Below are 19,744 nucleotides of genomic sequence, written 5' to 3'. Positions count from 1 at the left end.
TCCATGCTTTATTTATTACTCAGGGGTATGCATACCCCTAAACATTTTGTGAATCTAAGTTTGGCCTCATTGAGGGGTATTATTTCAACATGAGTAGGAAAATGAGAGTGCCCCTAAACATTTTTAAAAGAAAATAACACTGGTTATATGTAATACGGTACATGATTCTCCCATTTTAGCCTTACAGTGAGTTCTGTTAGGCTGAGAGTGAGTGGCTAACCCAAACCATTGAGCTTCAGCCCTGAGTGGGGATTTGAAACCTGGTCTCCAAGGTGCTGCTCTTGCACTGCCCAGAAACATTCCACAACGTGGCTTGTTGTGATGCCTGAACCTGGGTTCATTCCTCCTCTCCAAACAAACCGTGTTCAGAAGCCAAATTTTGTTCTTGGCTTACCTCTTGTTTGTTCGGAGAAGCAAACCACTAGCTTGGATGTGAACATCATTGTCTGTGAACTCTTGTGAAGGGAAGGCTTAAAGGAAGACATATCTTCCCCCAGTAGAAGAGTTCCTTGCTAGGAAGCAGTGGATCAAAATGTAGTACAAGTTTTAATACCTTGGTTCTCAAACTTAATCCATTCTGGGAGTCCATTCGACAACCAAGGCACAGCTTCCGATTGTCTGCAGGAGCTTCCTGCAGCAGACATTCGGCTTCCGAAAAACGTTCACAAACCGGAACACTTATTTCCGGATTTGCGGCATTCAGGACCCGATTTGTTTGACAAATAAGCTGTTAGGGAGCCAAGGTACCAATGTAATTTTTCTTACGCCTGGTCCTCACTTGGGTTCATCTTAAATATTATTTGACTCTGAAGATTTTATCATTGATCTTGGAGTTCATAAACATTAACGTAAAACTAACAAAGATGTCTTGAATATTCTGCTTCAGTTTATCATCTGCTCTCCTCGCGATAGGAATGTTTTGACTAAAACCTGGATTTTCTTATTGCAGATTCGCCCCCATATTACCACCCTGCGCAAATACACCTACGGCAAACATATCCTTGCCAAGCTGGAAAAGTATTACCTGAAGAACAGTGCTGACCTGGGCCCAGTTGGAGGGCCACCCAATGGAATGCTTTAAGGACACATTCAGAAAATCTTGAAGATGAATTTTATTGTGAATTATCAAAACATACAACTTAACTCAAAACGTTGTGATTTTTTTTATATAAAAAAACCCTATTTATTGACTCTTCATGCATTTGTAAAAAATTTTATTCATGTGTATATTTTTGGGGAATGAATTGCAACATATTGCCATTTCTTATCAGAGACCTATCAGATTGTGTGGCTCACAAAGCACAGAATGCCTGTAAATGATGTAACTATCCGAATAGCTCTCACATTTTGTAAATTTTTACCTTGTAAAGTCATTGAATAAAATAGTTTTTAAAGGGAAAAAAGTACAGTATTCTTTTAATATACTGGCTCACAATCTGGTAGGTCTCCCCAACATCACAGCACATGTTTATATAGTTGTATATAGAAATTAGTTTAATTTCTCCCCCCACCCCTTTGTGCGGAATCCTTTTTTTATAACAGATGAAAATAGATGATTGCATAATTATTATTTAACATATTACAGAAAGTTAAGTTCTGTATTTTGGTGGTTCACAATTTTATAATCCAAATAATCAGGGCACTGAAGAATACCAGTAAGGAATGATAAAATGTGAACATTGAGGAATAGTTTCTACCTTTTTACTTTGGAAACAATTGTTTTTTCTTTTAATGTAATGTGCCCTTTTCTCTAGCAGTGTATAAAGGCCATGTATATACTTAAATATTTAATTGATGTGCAAGATATGGGAATAAAAATCAAGGTGGTACTTTGGTCCAGCAACGTACTGTCTGGGAAAAGAGTAAACCTGCATTAAAATAATAGGCAGTCAGTGGGCATAAGGTGTGTGCTTTGCTTTGCATATACAGGATTTGAAAGTGTTGATAGGCTTTGTGTTCTCACAGGTAGCTGCAAACGGTAGGCAGTTAATGGTGGAGGAAAGGCCTACTGAGACTTTGATAGCTCAACATCTAAAGCATGATTAAATATTCAAATAACTTTTTGCTTCCTTATAAATATAAGCATTATATAAGTATAGTTAATAGATGTAAGTTTACCGTTTGTAAGCAGATTTCTTGTTTTCAATGTTTTACAAGCCTTGCTAATTGAGTAGTGACGCTTACTTTGGTTGTACAGATGTACATTTGTAAACCTCCATGCTGTAAATGTAATTTGTTTTACCCCTTTTGGGAAGAAAATTTGCATTTTAGTGTATATTCATACCCCTGTCCCTTTTTTGCCCTGACATAGTGTTGTATAATGTAAATTTATTTCAGCAAATCAAGACTGATTTTTTAAAAGATTGTATCTTTATATGGTTTCAGAACTACGAACCAGCTTTCTTTTATCTATTATGAGGAAATGTTTTTGTTTAACATAGTTGTTCTGTTAATATGGATATTTGGGGAACTTAATCAGTTTAATCATTAATGAGAATAAAGGCAAATTAATGGACTGAAATACTGACCACACAAACCAGTGCTTCTTCCATCTTAAATGTGGCACGATTTGTTTTTGTACAGAAGAGTACTGTATTTTTGGACAGCTTACTTCATCCTAAAGCAAATATGTATGATACTGTCAATTTTTCTCTGAACAAGACACTGTAACAGTAAGATAAAAGCTGTACATTTACAAGCGGCCTTATGTACATTTCCCAGTTTCCTTTTTAAGGCAGAATTGTGACCATATGTGTATAATTAAAATCCTTTTTAATCCTTTGCCTATGAAAATATTTTGGAAAGAAGCTTACTTTGTATATTCAGTTTTGGAAAGATAAAGTGCTTTGTATTTTGTTCAAGTCAGTATTTTGTGTAAACACTTCATTTTGATGTCATAACATAGGTGCTTTGTCTCAAAGCTGCTGGAAGTAGTGATTTGACTATAGATTGCATTGAAACCTTTTGTGGAGAGGCCTAGAGAGAAGATAGGAGAGCAACATGTCATCTCATTTACAAAATGCTCATTTTTATTAAAAATACAATCACACCATACAGACATTTGCTTACAACAAAATTTAGTATGTTGATAATTTAACACAACTGCTCAACAGTTACTTACACCTTAAAATAACTCAAGTATCTCTCACAATTTGAATTTATATAGTAGTTTCCTCCTTTCCCTATATTTAACTTTTGAATTTAAGTTTAATGACAGTTATAGAACATTTTCCCAGTAGATACAGGAAACTACTAATATTTCCAGGGAGTTTGCTGTTGGATATGGTGGTTCATGTGAGGGGAGGTGCGTAATACCTCTAGTCTTTCAAGTTAAAATTTCTTCCATTTGTCTTAAACAGTCTTCAAACAATAATTCAGTATTCTTTGGTACATTTCAAGTCTGTTCTGTAACCTGTTGGCTGGCCTAAGTGGCATAGTTATACTCTAATAATATTTTGTCTTCTGTTAATCTGACCAATACTTTCTCTATAATCAGTTGTATATTTCTGCAGAAGTAGTGTAGGAAACCAAGCATACTTTCCCACATAATAAGTTTCTTGGTTTGAGGATGTTCTTCCCACTACAGTCTCTTCCCAATGTAGATTTGGTTATGGAACATTTTTTCCTAGTCTGTTTAGGTCTGTTCTGCCTCTAGGCTGCTCTTAGTTCATATTGAATAATGTAATGTTCACTTGTAATATGCTGTAAAGAAAACAACAAAATGAAAATGTGTGAATAACTTTATGCAATATGCTTGGTCTTATGTTTTGATTCTTATCAAAAAGCCTTGGGTTACACACTCGACTAAAATTGCTACTTTCATTTCTGGGTTTAACAGGTCTCCAAAGGAAGTTTCTATCAGTATATTCTTCCTGGATTTAATCAGTTAAAATTGTGGAATTTTTAATCACCTCTACAGTTTTCCATTTGCTAGAAGAGCCACTTAACAGTGTTTTAACTGTCTGACTTTGGACCCTAATAACTTGGTGAAAATGAGCAAATCTTTGTAGAAGTCACAGTAAAAGTGGGCCTTTGTGTGTCCATTAGAGGCATCATCTATATTTGAGGGGGCTGGGGCCCCCCCCAAAGTTGATGGGCATTGCCATTCCAATAGGGGGTGCCATGTCATGTGATTGATTATGTGGGGCAGGGCTTATCTGGCTCCCTCCAATATTTTCTTCAAGTTGGCACCCCTGAGAGGAAGAGTGCGGTAGGTGATTTTTGTCAGTTTCCCCTTTCTCCTATAATGCTCAGTACGACCACCTTTGAAATTCCAGAGCAGCTTTTCAGCAGAGGAGCAAGGTGGTATGTGCCAAAAAATACTGTCTTCGCTGGCCTGCTTTTCAGTGAGAGCATTCCATGCGTGCAGTCCTGCTCACAGGAACTTCTGGGTCTTCTCCTCCACTAAGCTTTTGGCCCTTTAGACATTGTTAGAATCCCATCAGCCTCACCCAGTGTGGCTAATGGTTAGAGTTGCTGGGATTTTAGTCCCATCCACCAGAGGGGCACCACGTCATGTAAGGCTGCTCTAGATACATACCGAAGAACCTGTGACCCATATTCCAACTACTTGGCTGGCTCTAACGGGAGTTGGAGGTCAACCACATCTCAAGGTCTACAGGTTCCCCTTCCCTGAAGTGTCTGTCAGCATTTTCACCATTAAAACCACACCACAGCATTTCCAGAGACTCCGACGTTTCAGGTGTTTATCTTGGTAGCGTCAAACAGTAACACTAGCAGTGGAGTCCTAGTTGCAAGCCATCCATAGGTCGCTACCCTATCGTGTAAGACTTGGCAGAAATGGTCAAATACGTTACAGTAATATATAAGAACGGGACAACTAACCTGTGGACCTCAAAATGTTGAACTGCAGTTGCTGTTGGGCTCAACTAGGATAGCTAATGGCCAAACGTACAGAAGTGGTACTTAAGCAAGTTGTAGATCTTCAGCCAGACTGTTAAACATACATCAACTTGATGACCCCCCAGTGGAGTTTTCCCGTTTGAGAAACATTGGCCCGATTTTGTGTCAAGCTGCTATTAAAACAAAGTTCACCAGATGGCTGCAGTTTGAGAAATGGGCTCCCTGTGGAACTAGTCCTTTGGATCCAGGCCTAGGTGGTCATACTGCATCCTAGGCTGGTTGGTTGGTTGGCTGACTTATTTATTTAGATGACACTTTCATTCTGTCTCTTCAGCAAAGCGTAGTGGAGCTCGGAGTTTTAGCAGACACAAGATAAGCAGGTCCATCTTCTGATTTCCTAACTGTGACCTTATAGTAGTTGCTTTAACTCAGTAATGGGAAAACCACCAACACACTTCCTTATGACCATATACAGTGTGCTGGCAAGTTTCTTGCTTGCATTTTGCTGCAAGGCTTTCCACCCTTTTCTGGACTGCAATGTTGAGTCACAGGTTACACCTCCAAGGCCACACCTATTTTGTTTTCTTTTAAGGTCTCTGCATTTATTCAGAGCGCTCTTGTTTCCATTGCCGCTCCTGCAAGGGAACAGGGAAACCTAATGAATGAGGTTTTTCATAGCCAAACGTCCTATGGCTATCCCATGGGCCATCCCTCTTCCCAGAGACTTTGCTAGTGATTTCATGCTGGCTCTGTGGTTTCTATGAAGACTGTGGACTCTTCATGCATAGTCATAGTGTGGTGTAGTGGTTAAGAGCGGTGGACTTGTAATCTGGTGAACTGGGTTCGCGTCCCCGCTCCTCCACATGCAGCTGCTGGGTGACCTTGGGCTAGTCACACTTCTTTGAAGTCTCTCAGCCCCACTCACCTCACAGAGTGTTTGTTGTGGAGGAGGAAGGGAAAGAAGATTGTTAGCCGCTTTGAGACTCCTTTGGGTAGTGATAAAGTGGGATATCAAATCCAAACTCTTCTTCATAATTCAGTGATGATTTTTGCTGTTCAGATTCCAGCAGAGTGGCTACGTTGCTTAAGATTTGTGGCAGCTGGACACTGGAATGTGTTGTAGTGCCTGCTGTAATTTTTTAAAATTCAAAGGTACATCCTGAGAACTGAACGCAAGGGGAACTGGCAAATGCGTCCTAATAGCTAAACATTAATCTGTTAACTAGGAACTTGGGCATCTGCCTTTATGTTGGATTCATCTAGCTCAGGACTAACTGGCAACAGCTTGCTAGTGTTCCATGAGAGAGGTCTTCCTCAGCCCTGCTTAATGGTACCCAGGGGAACTGATTAGGTATGTGTTGCATCTTAATTCTCCAGTGAATCCAAAAATTTGCTCGGCTAGAGGGACAGACAGTTAAACAATGCTCATACCAATCACAGGCTGTGACTGAAAAGCCAACTAGAGACATGGCAAAGGGTATGGTTGCCCCCCAACAGGGCTTTCTCTCTCCCCCCCCTTCTCCTTTTCCTTGAATTGCAAATCCTCCCATTCAGTTTTGAAGTACCCCTCTATTTCAGAAGCATCCCATGTGGCCAGTGGAAAGGCTGAAAGTCCCAAAGTCAAAGCTTCATCAGCACATAGAAGTAGTGGCACAACTAGTGCTCACAGTCACTGGAGCACAAGAATATGGGGTCAGACCAATGGTCTAGTTCAGTATTGTCTACACTGATTGGCAACAGCTCTCCAGGACTTTAGGCTGGCACCCCAGCCTTACCTGGGAATGCCAGCAGGCAGCAGGTGGTGCTCTAAATCTGATCTGTACCGGAAGATTTATTTTGTAGGGAGAGGAGCTCTAACCAGATAACTTTGGAGGTGGGAGTGGAGTGATACAGATGCAGAATACCAGACCCATCAGTTAGAAACATGGATTAAATGAAACAAACGCTTAAAGATGCAATCCAAAGCATGTCATTTGTGGGAAAAGACCAACTGAAGTCAGTGGGACTGATTTCTGAAGGTGGGGAGGATTGAGTGGCAAATGCCCCTGCTTGATTGCTTTGCCTAAATTGTGAGTTTTGCGCTGTGGCTGCTCATTCCTTCATCCAGCTGCCTGATACCCCGTGGCAATTTGCTGATGTTTCATCAGTGCTGGAGCTATTGTGGCAGGTGCTTTCTGAGGATCCTATATATACGGTACTTTTAAATGTGTTTGTAGGAAGGGGTGAAGGGTGTTACTGTTTTGTTGTTTTTATTACGTATCTTGTATTCTTATGCTGTGAACTGCGCTGAGATCTTCAGATGAAGAGCAGTATACAATTTTTGTTGTTGTTGTTGTTATTTCCCTTCATATTTTGGAATAGGATTCCTATCGGAGATGACACACCTCCAGCTGAGTGGAGGAGCAGAAGATACAACAAAGGGAACAAAATTGGGCAGAGGAGGAGGGAGATGAATTTACAGTAGAGGGAGGAGATGATGATGATGATGATGATGATGATGATGATGATGATGATGATGATATTTATACCCCACCCATCTGGCTGGGCTTCCCCAGCCACTCTGGGCAGCTTTCAACAAAATATTAAAATACAGTAATGCATCAAACATTAAAATCTTCCCTACACAGGGCTGCCTTCAGATGTCTTCTAAAAGTCTGGTAGTTGTTGTTCTCTTTGACATCTGGTGGGAGGGCGTTCCACAGGGCGGGTGCCACTACCGAGAAGGCCCTCTGCCTGGTTTCCTGTAACTTGGCTTCTTGCAGTGAGGGAACCGCCAGAAGGCCCTCGGTGCTGGATCTCAGTGTCCGGGTAGATTGATGGGGGTAGAGACACTCCTTCAGATATACTGGACCGAGGCCGTTTAAGGCTTTAAAGGTCAGCACCAACACTTTGAATTGTGCTTGGAAACGTACTGGAGGTGAGTTTCTAGCCAACACAACAGAGGTGTGTTGCTCTCCCAAAATTGGCTGCCTTATGAAGCAGTGTATATTTGCTTCCAGTGTGAACTTTGTGGGTATATTTGTACATAGAGCAAAGCCTGCAAATACACTAGAAGTCTTCAGTCCATCCAAATGACACTAGACTCAGTACAACTGACTCCAGAACATCTTCTGCTCAGAAGTGGGGAATGCTAAGAACAGCTACCTCTCATGCCAGAATGTGACATGGTCCAGTCACTATTGCTACCAAAGCACTTTCTTGAATATCTTCTTTAAAGATGCAGAATCCTCTCTTGGATAAAAGTATTTAATAGCTCTGGGCTTTCCTGCATTTGCAGTTTCAAGAGAGGCCATGCAATGCTTTGCTAAAATGCTTGTGTGCGTTTGTGTGTGTGTGTGTGAAGTCAGAGAATCCCTGTCCCAAACTAAGGATAGCTTTTGCTGGTAAGAAGCTGCTGACTCACCACAGGAAGCCTGGATTATGAAAGCAGCCATCAATTAAAGGCTCAGCTGGAGGGCTATTCAGGTCTCCCTGTGGATACCTGTGAAGACTTGTGAAGTTGTGCTGATTCATCAATCAGTATGACTCACAGCCGGATACATGCACAGCCTCTCTTGCAACATACTGCGTTTGATGTATCAGGTGACAGGGAAGTTCTGTCTCAGGTGAGTATTTCCTACATGCAAATCATTACTTGGTGTCGTCTTCACCATAATTCATGCACAAATTAAGTCAGTACGCCTGAAGACTGCTGAGTTGGGTTATCTCTCTTGCCCTCGCCCATGGCCCCCATCCCTGCCCAAAAGACAGAATAGCTTGAATAATATCCGCGGAGCACTTTGAGAGTGGCAGAAACAAAAGCAAGAATAACGCGGGGGAGACCCATAAGCTACGGGACAAGGATAACTGTGACTTTAAAGATGAAATGGGAACCCTTTACAAAATATTTGAAGACGCAACAAAGTGAATTGGCCTCCTTTGCAGGTTTCAAATAAACATTCACAAACTTTTTATTGACAATAATCAGTTAAATAATTTAAGGATTTATACAGCTTTGTAACATGCAGAGAACAGCATTCACAGAGAAACCAAAGACTGGAACTGAGGGAAGACGGGGTGGGGGGGTGGGGTGGGAGGTTTGTGAGGGAGGGAGGAAAAATGGGAGGGAAATTAAGGATGATATGTTTTTGGATAATATCTTTTGTTTAAATCTTCAATAAAAATTTTTCTAACAAATAATAATAATAATCGGGGGGGGGGGGAGAGAGAAGGGGCTGGGACAGAAAGACCAGAGTAGAATGGATGTATAGGAGTTTTCGTTCTACCCACTGCATTTTTGAAAAAGGAATTACTTATTTCAGAATAATAATATTCTCCTAGGCACAATTTCTCGGAAGCAGAGCCTATTGGTGTTTTTGTTTTTAAGTGGTTTTAACTTTTAAGGAAGTATGCTTAGCGTTGCATCATTGTTTTAATTTCAAGTTTACAATCCAGTTATGATTTCCACAGGGGTGCAGCAATGGGGCTTGGCGGGGGTACTTGCCATGTCCTCTCCCCTTGCTTAAGGGGGCACCTCATAAATTCATAAATGTGTTATGAAACCCCACGTGGCCAGCATTTTGTCTCATTGACATAACCTGCTATTAACAACACGCCTCCTATAATGAATGACAAAGTGTTCCACGTACTTATTTATGTATCCAGAACCATCTGTGTACATCTGTGCTTTATTCTCAGCAACCTTATGATGACACTTTAAGATAGACTGGCAATTATATTGCAGATAGGAGAGGGCTTGCCGAGTCTTTGGCTGAATCCCCCTCCCCAATCCTGCTATTGAGGGGGTAGGTTGTTGGGTTTTTTTAATAATAAAAAAGTTAAATTCACTTAACAATGTGGCTTTGATTTGTGCTGGGAAGTGGGGAGGGGTGGGGAGTGCAAGTCATATTTGCCGACTTACTCCTTTGTGGTTCAGAAAATCACCACAAGTGAAATAACAGTTACAAAATAATAGTAGCAAAGTATGCACATCTCTTAAAATGTGCTTAATAAAACCATGTGCCCAGGGATATTCAGCTGTACATGCTTAAGCCCTGCGAGCCCCCCACCCCCAACCCTGTTACAATTAAAACTACAAAAAATTGCAAGAAGATAGACCTTTTCGTCAGGAAACCTGATAAAGTTGTAAAAAAAAAAAAAGGCAACATTGTCATGGAAGATTAAAGAGCAAACACTATTTTAAAATGTGCTGCAGCAGCAGAAGGCCTGCAGTTGTGTGATTGCTGGTATTTCCCTTCCAATATTACTGCTCTCGGAGCATGACTGTTTGTGACAGGTCTTTTTTCTGCGTGAGATGGCTGTCCCTGGTGGAACAGAAACTCCTGCACCTTGATCACTGAGTTTGTGGACTGTGTAACACAGCAGCAGCCTTTTATTCCCTTTTCCTCTTATTTGTATTAAACTCTTTTTTGATATTGTACATTTAAATTGCTATAACCAGTGTGGTGTAGTGGTTAAGAGCGGTAGTCTCGTAATCTGGGGAACCGGGTTCGCGTCTCCGCTCCTCCACATGCAGCTGCTGGGTGACCTTGGGCCAGTCACACTTCTTTGAAGTCTCTCAGCCTCACTCACCTCACAGAGTGTTTGTTGTGGGGGAGGAAGGGAAAGGAGATTGTTAGCCGCTTTGAGACTCCTGAAGGGGAGTGATAAAGCGGGATATCAAATCCAAACTCTTCTTCTATAGCCCACCCTGACAGATAAGCAATCAAAACACTGCTGCTATCACCACTAACAACTACTACTGATTTTCATTATATCAGTCTCACTCATTCGTGTATGTGTGTGTGTGTGTGCACACACAAATGCGCGCACACACACACACACACACACACACACACACACACACACGGGATTCACCAAACCAGCCCTCTCAGCAGAAGTCCTGCACATGCACTTTCACTTGTGCAATGGGGTTTCCCCCCTCTCCACATCACTTGTGGCCCCTGAAATTGGCTTGTGGCTGAGGCAGGAAAACCCCAGAAATAGAAAGCGAAAGAAGAAGTCTTGCACAGTCAAAGGATCATTAGCTCTTCTTCGGGAGAATTAAGCTACACCCATTTTTTCATCTCCATCAGGCTCCCCCAAGGGAAGAAAGGAACAGTAGCTGTATCTTTCTCAGAGCACTTTCTGAATACCCCCCCTTTTCTCCAAATGACAGTAAGAGTTTAAGTCTATAACAGGTGGTGTAATATACAAAGAAAGGAAAATATTTCCTCACAGAAGATAAACCTTCCTACTTCCCCCCGCTCCACCTAGACTTTATGCAGGGTAGATGTCAACATAAGCAAGTCCTGCAAACAGCATCCAAGGTAAACCCCCACACACAGAACACAAGACAACAAACCTGTCATACGGATCATTTCCACAGGCAGACCTACAAGCCTCCACCTACGTGTTCAGTTCCCCAGCGCAGAGAAGATTTGGGCATGGAAGCAGACACATACATGCCGCGTGGCAAGAGGCAAAGCACTAAGCAAAAGGGAAGAAACCAGAGCAAAAACCTGTTTGATGCAGATGCCTTGTTGGGAGGACTGTCTTAAGGAAACAGGCTTCCTCGACTGGGTGCCTTCCATCAGTTTTGGATTACAACAGCCAGCCAGCACTGATGGGAGCTGCAGTGCAAAACCGCAGGAGGGCACCAGGTTGGGGAAGCCTGTAATAAAATAAGAGGTGACATTAGAATTGACCATAAATAGAAAGCTTCCTTAGTCTATCGAGGCTCTGCCTGGCAGCAGTGGCTCTCCAAGATCTTGGGAGAAGTCTTAACAAAGAGTAGAAGACCAGAAGGATTATTTGTGTTGTTCTCTTTATGTTTTTGGCCATAATCCGGTAAATCAATATTTGCACATGCACAGCTGACAAGGCAGGGGAAGCTGATATATTGGGTGCTTTTTTGCTTTTCGTTTTAGGACGTTGCTGGGAATTGAACATGGGGCGTTTGGCAGGACTCGCTGGCAGAGAACGCACCAATCCACTGCCAAATGAAAAAAGTCATGCAGGAGTGCTGCCACTGGGTGGCACAAGATGAGTCTATATAGGAGCGACAGGATGGGTAAATGAAGGGTGACAGATAAGATAGTTGAAAGAGGTATCAAGGATAGCCCTTGCACACATGCTACAAGCTCAAGCTCAGAACGAACACACACAAACACAAAAAAAGCACAGCACGATTGACATCTCTGATCTCAAGTTTCCTATATGGGTCTCACCACAAGGATACATGAACAAGAACTTCAATTCTGCAGATGCCTCAATAGACACAAGAGTCCAAAGAGCGATCACCCGAGGTAAAAGTGGAACCTCATACTCAGTACCAGTCTATTTTGTGCCCTAGGGAAGGCTTGAAAACCCTCTCCTTCAAAAATAAATAAATGCTAACTTCAATTTTCAAAAACAGATGCCTTGTAGGGGAAAAAAGAAAGAAAGAAAAGCGCAAAGCAGCAGGTAAATTGTATGGGTACCAAAAGGAATTGCGGTGGAAATAAGAAATATGGGGTGGGTGGGATTGCCAAATTTTGTCCTCGCTCAAGGTACCACATTACCAAAGTCCACCCCTGTATGTTGAAAGTGAAAATAGACAGGGACCAGTTGGTAACTTAGCTAAGGAAGGTCCTCAGTCATGCTCCTCCTCCTGGACCACCCAGTATCCTTGCATGCCTATGGTTGTGGGCTGTCTTGACATACTAGCAATTTATTTCTTCACATGTTAATTTTTTTTTTAAGTTGTGTGTGTGTGAAATGACAAGATCCTGGGGCTGCCGTGCAGTGGCCAAAAGCCTTCCTGACTTAAACCTTGCCTCTCTTCCAACTCTATGATTCTTCCAAAATCTTACTCAAGGGCCTGTGTTATCTAATCCTCCATCTGCAGTATGAAAATTGGTAGGAGGAGTTACGATGATGACTTAAGAGCACAAGCCTCCTTGGAAGTTAGGTCTTGGTGGGTTTGCACTGTTAGGGGTTGTTGTATGTAAGGCTTACCGCAGCGTATGCACATGAAGAAGAAGAATTTGGATTTGATATTCCACTTTGTCACTACCCTAGGAAGTCTCAAAGTGGCCAACAATCTCCTTTTCCCTTCCACACCCACAACAAACACTCTGTGAGGTGAGTGAGGCTGAGAGACTTCAGAGAGAAGTGTGACTAGCCCAAGGTCACCCAGTGCTCTGAACACTCAAAATTATTATTAAAAAAACCCAAAAGTAGATTTACTCCCATCTCAGACTCTGGTTTACACCTCCTCCTTCCTAGTCCATCAACACCATCATTTGCCCTGTCTCCTCTTCCTTCTCTGCCTCCCTATTCTTTAGCCTTCTGCCACCTCCATCCAGCCTCTCACATGACCATAGTCCTGCCCACACACTTTCCATTGTCTCCATCTCCTGCCTTACCCAACTCAACTCGAGACAATGTCAAGTGAGATGCACAGGGGTATTTGCCTTCCTCATCCTTTTCACCCCACTCCACTCACTCAGCCTTACGGAAAGGGCATTAGACGGATGACTCACTAGCAACAGGACAGTAGGCAGACTGCCTGCATGGTGATTAAGCTGCATTGTTTCAACAGGAAACGCAAAATGCACGTTCGCCTACCAGATGGGAGACTGCTGCTAGGCAGACTGAAGGTGAGAAATCCTAACTGGTTGCATAATTTGATAAGCCAAAGAAAGATGGAAAAATACAGTTTTGCAATGGACTGCGCTAGTACCTTCTCCTGCGAATGCAGGCAGCCACAAACCCATCTGTCACCATGTTTAAATATACCAGTTGCGGCGATGCCTGCAATGTGAAAGGGCCATTGCCTTCCTCCCCTACTTGCAAGTTTTCTGGGAATAATCTGGTTGTCTGCTCTTGGAAACCAGATGCTGAGATAGGTGGTCTGCTGTTCTGGTCCTGCAAGTCCCTTTTTATGTCTATTGGACACTGGGGCGAAAGGAAGAATGGAGTAGTAATCTGAAACATGTCTTTCTTTCTGAGTTTGATCCAGACTTTGCCTTCCATGGCGGGAAAGGTGCATTCTGTCCAGTGGATCTGGCAGCGGGAGAGAACATGATGTTCGCCAATTTGCCCTTCTCACTGCAGCCTCCAGCAACACCTCCCGTGCTGTTCCAGAAAGTTCCCTAAACTTTTGGGAAACATTTGGGATAGAGGAGGGGAATATGCAAGACTCTCCTCTTCTGCCACCAGAATGGCTTGAGTCAATGAAACCAGTTCCTCTTTCATGCTGGACCCAGACTAACTTACGACTGCTTGCTGCTTATAATTTTGTACTCAGGTTCCGATATCACAAGTACAAAAGATATACAGTATCTCATTTCTGAAGAGTACACAGGTGGATCTTTCAAATACAGTGGTACCTCGGGTTACATATGCTTCAGATTACATACGCTTCAGGTTACAGACTCTACTAACCCAGAAACAGTGCTTCAGGTTAAGAACTTTGCTTCAGGGTGAGAACAGAAATCGTGCTCCAGCGGCACGGCAGCAGCAGGAGGTCCCATTAGCTAAAGTGGTGCTTCAGGTTAAGAACAGTTTCAGGTTAAGAATAGACCTACGGAACGAATTAAGTACTTAACCCGAGGTACCACTGTATGTTTGAATAATGAGTCAGAAATCTGCATGTATTTTAAATGAAAAGTGGCAAGTGCACAGCTTCTGCCTTTTGTAGCTGGTTGTTGATACTGTAAGTACAAACTGTAAAAAGCAGTTCTTAGGTTTGTTAGTAATTCAGAATCAGGATTCTAGGGCTTACTTTTTTTAATGCAAAATAAGTAACTGAGAGGCTCACATTTATTTATGTAGAGTCACTGTTTCACATCAATGTGCCCTTGAAACAGAGTGAGATGTATAAATCAAAACAAATACTGTTTGTGGTCCCCAGTTTGCATGATGCAGAGGTATTTCTAGGTAAATTTGATCATCTCATAAAATTGACTATTAAGATGCAAAACCATGCTTATCTTTTGTGGGATTCTCATGCCAGGGTTCCTGGGATGAGGGGGGAAGAGCCATCACACTTCCTATTAGTTTGGCCAAAAAACAGCCCAGTAGCTCAATATTGCAGAAAGATAGGTTGCTGCAGTTGCTTTCCAATTGCAAAGAAGTGAAACCTCCACTGGTGTTAAAGTCTGGAAAGAAGGATTTGAAGGAAGGAAAAGGGTAGCTATAACTAAGAAGCAGGCCTTAAAACATAATGATAATGACACTTTTTTAATGCACTGTGGGGAAAATGTTGGCCATACACTTACATGGCTTGGGCTATCCCTTATATTTTAGATTTGCTAGTCATCATGAGTGTCAACAAGAAAGGAATGTGGAATGTTAGCACCCAAAATATTGTCAAAATACTAACTATCATGCTATCTGTGACAAATTGTGGAGGAATGCTGTTTCTTTTTATGCCCAGCTTATCAGCTGCATTTTGCTAGCTGTTACAGGACCAGATGACCGCCCTTGGTTCAGTCCAACAGACGTCTTATGCTGTGAATGAACGATTTTTGATGGCAGCATCAGTATTCATTTACTCAGTTTGACAACTTATAAGGCTTCATATACACCACTGTCCACAATTAAAATATTCATGGGATGCCAACAGTACACACAGGAATGTCTTATTTGGGATTTTGATTTCAAATGCAAAACTTTTCATTCAAAATGTCAAAGTCCGCTGCCTATCTTTCTTTTCTTTTCTTTCTTTTTTCACATCTTCATATCAGTGCTAACTGGACTGTATTCAGGCATATTCCTAAAATGTCAACTAGCACAAAAGTCTTGCAGAAACCAAAGCCACTACTTAGCCAGAGAGCCTTCCTCAGAGACAGGAGCATGTGGCATTGCAAACTGATGGATATTTTGATCACTTGTTGGAGGGCATCTCCAGTGACTTTCCCATCTCCCCAAATCTGTCAAATTTGTTGGGTTTCCTCCCTGACACCCCCACCAACCGCATCTGCAGCCTGAACCACAAGGGTCATTATCTCATCAAAGAGCCTTGTATCTGCATACTAATTGCTCCAGGTAAAGGATTGGAGCAACTGGTAGTCCTCCCTAAGCATATATCTTTGAAGTAATTTACAATGAGATCAATGGGGCTGAGTAAAAGTATGCTGGGCAAAAATAAATAACCTCAGATTTGCAGCCCTCAGAGTAATAATAGTAATAATAATAATATATATATATAATTTATTTATACCCCACCCTCCCCGGCCAGAGCTGGGCTCAGGGCAGCTAACACCAGTAAAATTACTGTTAAACATAATGGGGGGGGGGACCAATTTAGAATACAGGTTAAAATGCAATTTAAAATGCAGCTTCATTTTAAAAGTAGCCCATAGATCAAAACCATAAGGGGAGGGAAACATAAGGGTCAGACTGAGTCCACACCAAAGGCCAGGTGGAACAGCTCTGTCTTGCAGGCCCTGCGGAAAGATGTCAAGTCATAGATCATAAATCATAGACCTGTATAGTTGAAAGGGATCCCAAGGGATCCTCTAGTTCAACTCCTTGCAGTGCAGGAACCACAGCTAAATAAGCTCTAGTAGATAGCCATGCAACATGCCAGGTCCATAAACAACCAGGGGACAGTTTGGATTAAAACCTGTTGTTCAAAATACAGTAATATTTTTTTTTTTTAAAAAAAAATCTCCCTAGGAATGCCCAAGCCTTGGGTTTTGTAGCTTGTTTGCTACACTTGTTAATACTGAACTATTTCAATACAGATCGCAAGCTTCAAATGTGTGAACCTAATGCTGTAAACCTATCTTACACTTATTAGGGAGTAGGTTCTACTGAAACCAGGATTCCCTGGGATGGGGAACCTGTGGCCCTTTTGATGTTGCTGGATTACAACTCCCATCATCGTCAACTACTGGACATACAGGTTGGGGCTGATGGGAGTTGGAGCCCATCATTAACATCTGGAAGTCCATGGGTTCCCAACCAATACATTCATGATGCACAGCTGTGCAACATTCCCAATCTCTCTTATTCTCTAACATGGTAAAAGGGAGTTAGCTATCCACAGTCAACCTGGAAAGAAAGCAACAGATTCTCTAAGCCTACGCAGGATGTCTCACCATGCAGGATGTGCAGAGCACCACCAAACTATGGAAAGTGATCCACTAGGAGGCAGTGATGGCCAACAACTTTAAAAGAGGACCATTAGACAAATTAATGGAGGAGAGGGCTTGTGGGCAGTAATGCCTCTGAATACCAGTTGCTGGATTCCACAGGAGGGGCAGAGTGCTTTCGTGCTTATGTTCTGCTTACTGGTTTCCCACAGGGATCTGGTCAGCCCCTGTGAGAAGAGAACGCTGGACTAGATGGGCCATGTCTTATGTTCTTATCTGAAAGCAGTAAAACTGCACCTGGAATTTCTGCCTAATAAATTTGGTGTAAGTGAAACTCCCAGAGGTTTTCAGCTCAGTTTCTGAGCAAATATCTCCACACACACACACCCCTTTGCCATTGTCAGTTTATTTTTATGCTACATTTTACACAAATATACTACGCTCAAAGCCTGCACGGAAAGGAGGTGGCAATTTAAGTGCTTTTGACAGTGCAATAACCATAAATACACAATGAAAGCTCTAAAGAATTTCAATATAAATGCTGGGAATTCAACAAGGCATTAAAGTGAGCAGGGATTGTTGATTTGCAACTCTCACCGGCCCACACCCAGCATGGCCAAACGGCAAGGAATGATGGGAGTTGTAGTGCGGCAACAAATGGAGGGCCACAGAATCCCCCATCCCAGTAATAACTTGTAGTCCTGCCTTTTCGTTTAACTGTGTTTTTATTTAGTTTTGTATAAAAAAGGCAACTAACAGATACAACAATATTAAAAAGTTAATTTGCATTTCAAAAGTTTAATCACAAAACACGCCAAGAGTTCAGTGAACAATACATAGCACTGATAATATCAACATTCCTTATGTTTTCCCCCTGAAGAAGATGCAGTGCTCCTTGAAAGAGTGTTAGAAACTCAGATATATAAGTAAGGCTCCTTAAATGGTTCCTTAAACCAAGGCTGCAGTCACCAAAATGGAATGACTAGTTCTAGCCTTATTTTCCAAATGATGGACTGCCTGCGATTGATTCTCAGTTAAACAACTGGCTAGCTCAGATGACAAAACTGAGCTAGGTTAAGAGCTTTGCGAATTTAAAGAAGAAAAGTCACTTGATCCAGGGATAGTCCACATATATATTGGCCGATTTCGACCTCTTCTTAACGGTGACTGCTCCTACTCGGACTGCACAGAAGCAGCAATTCGGTTCCAGAAATTCATACTGACTGTGAATATAAAATATAACTGATAGAATTCTACAGGATGGGGCATTAGTGTGTGAAAACAGCCCAGATCCAATGTTCCCCAGGCATGCACCTCCAGATCCCGGCACCCAGGCATCTTCACTTGGGCGTAAGCGGTCGAAACCCAGGTGCAAAATGTGCCAATTTCGAACACTATTGAAGAATCATAGAATCGTACAGCATCAGATTCCTGACTTTCGTAAATAAGCAGCTCACGTGAGACACACCGACTATTTGGGAGCACTGAATATGCACTGTTCCTGCCAATAACCTTACATCCATCTCTTAGCTCCAGTTATTTCTCTCTTGCGCATTTAACAGCTACCTGGCAGCTGGCACAGCTTTCCTCACAATTTAACCTCCTATCCAAAGAGGCAGCTTTTCCAAGCTTGGCAGGCAACAGCCACCACAACATGGCAACCTAGTAAGAGGGATTGTGTTACCAGGAGATTTCTTCTCTGGGCAGGCCTGGAGCTTCTGCACCTCTAGAAAATCAGCTCTGCAGAGCATGGAAAGGCACCCAAAGATATATAATTTGGCTTTTTTTGATTGTATCATAATTTGGAATGTTTTAATGCGGTTTTTATTGGATTGTTAAAATGGAAAAATTTAATAATATTTTTTTTTAAAAGAAAATCCTGCAAGTCATCCAGGACCCGAACAAAGGGGAATGTTTGCAAAATCCACAAGCAAAGGACGCAGGAGCAGGCAGTGGCGTAGCGTGGATTGTCAGCACCCGGGGCAAGGCAAGTAATTTGCACCTCCTAATCCGTGGATTTGTGCCCCCTAACACGTGGATTTGCGCCCCCTAACCCTAACCCTCAGATGTTGCGCCCGGTGCGGCCGCCCCCCCCTGCACCCCCCACGCTACGCTACTGGGAGCAGGAGCTGAGGAAGGAGCCGCCTCTTCAGCCAGCCAGACCTGACTTCGCCAGCTTTCCAAGCCCTCAGAAACCGGCCCGTCTTGTGGGGCCATTAAGGAACCCGAACTCTCAAGTCGCGCATGGCAACAAAGCCTCCCAGCTTGGACTCACTTCAAAGTCCTCCTTAGCGCAGGGAGCAAACGAGGGGCAGCCCCAGTCGCGCGCCGGAAACCTGAGGCGGCTGCAGCCTCTGAGACGTCGAGTCTCCCTGGCTTTCCCTCCCGCCCTCAAGTAACTCCCTGCTCTTTTGTTCGCTTCGCCTTATCGTTCCCAGGTGCTGGAGACCCGCTCTTTTATCTTTAACGCTTCTTTTTTGCAATTAATTGAACGCACACAGGGACCTAGGGAGGCGGGGGGGGGGACTTTCCACACACGCTTCCAAGCTCTTCTTCGCCCAAAATGCACGGAGCCGTCGGGGTTCGAAGCCAAGGTCCGGCGACCCACGTGACCCGGCTGAAGGCGAGCGCGAGGCGGGAGGATTTCGTCAGCCACGCGGGAGAGAGACAAGGGCGGAGGGGGGGGGACCTCGGCGGGGCGAAGGAAGCTCTCCTTATGGTCCGAGCGGCAGGCAGGAGGGGGCGTGGCGGGCGGGCCGAGGGGCGGCGCCTCAGCCGGCCCGGGGGCGGCGCCTGGGCTCTAGGTGAAGGTTAGA

The 19,744-nt window shown here is 43.0% G+C and overlaps 1 protein-coding gene across 17 annotated transcripts in view; it reads left to right on the top strand.

Annotated features, from left to right (window-relative positions):
- The window catches only part of PUM2 (pumilio RNA binding family member 2), a 62,218-nt gene extending 58,469 nt beyond the window's left edge, over nt 1-3,749 (top strand). For all 17 annotated transcript variants that reach the window (XM_081188998.1, XM_081188999.1, XM_081188994.1 and 14 more), the window contains one exon: nt 950-3,749. In XM_081188998.1, the coding sequence (XP_081045124.1) occupies nt 950-1,081 (132 nt within the window). In that variant the 3' untranslated portion in view covers nt 1,082-3,749. The remainder of the gene's footprint in view (nt 1-949) is intronic.
- Nucleotides 3,750-19,744: the final 15,995 nt, after the last annotated feature.

The sequence above is a fragment of the Podarcis bocagei genome (assembly GCF_964188305.1).
Source record: "Podarcis bocagei genome assembly, chromosome: 3".
NCBI classification, from domain to species: Eukaryota; Metazoa; Chordata; class Lepidosauria; order Squamata; family Lacertidae; genus Podarcis; species Podarcis bocagei.
Note: the sequence above shows the minus strand (reverse complement) of the source record. Positions and strands in the feature narration are given on the sequence as shown.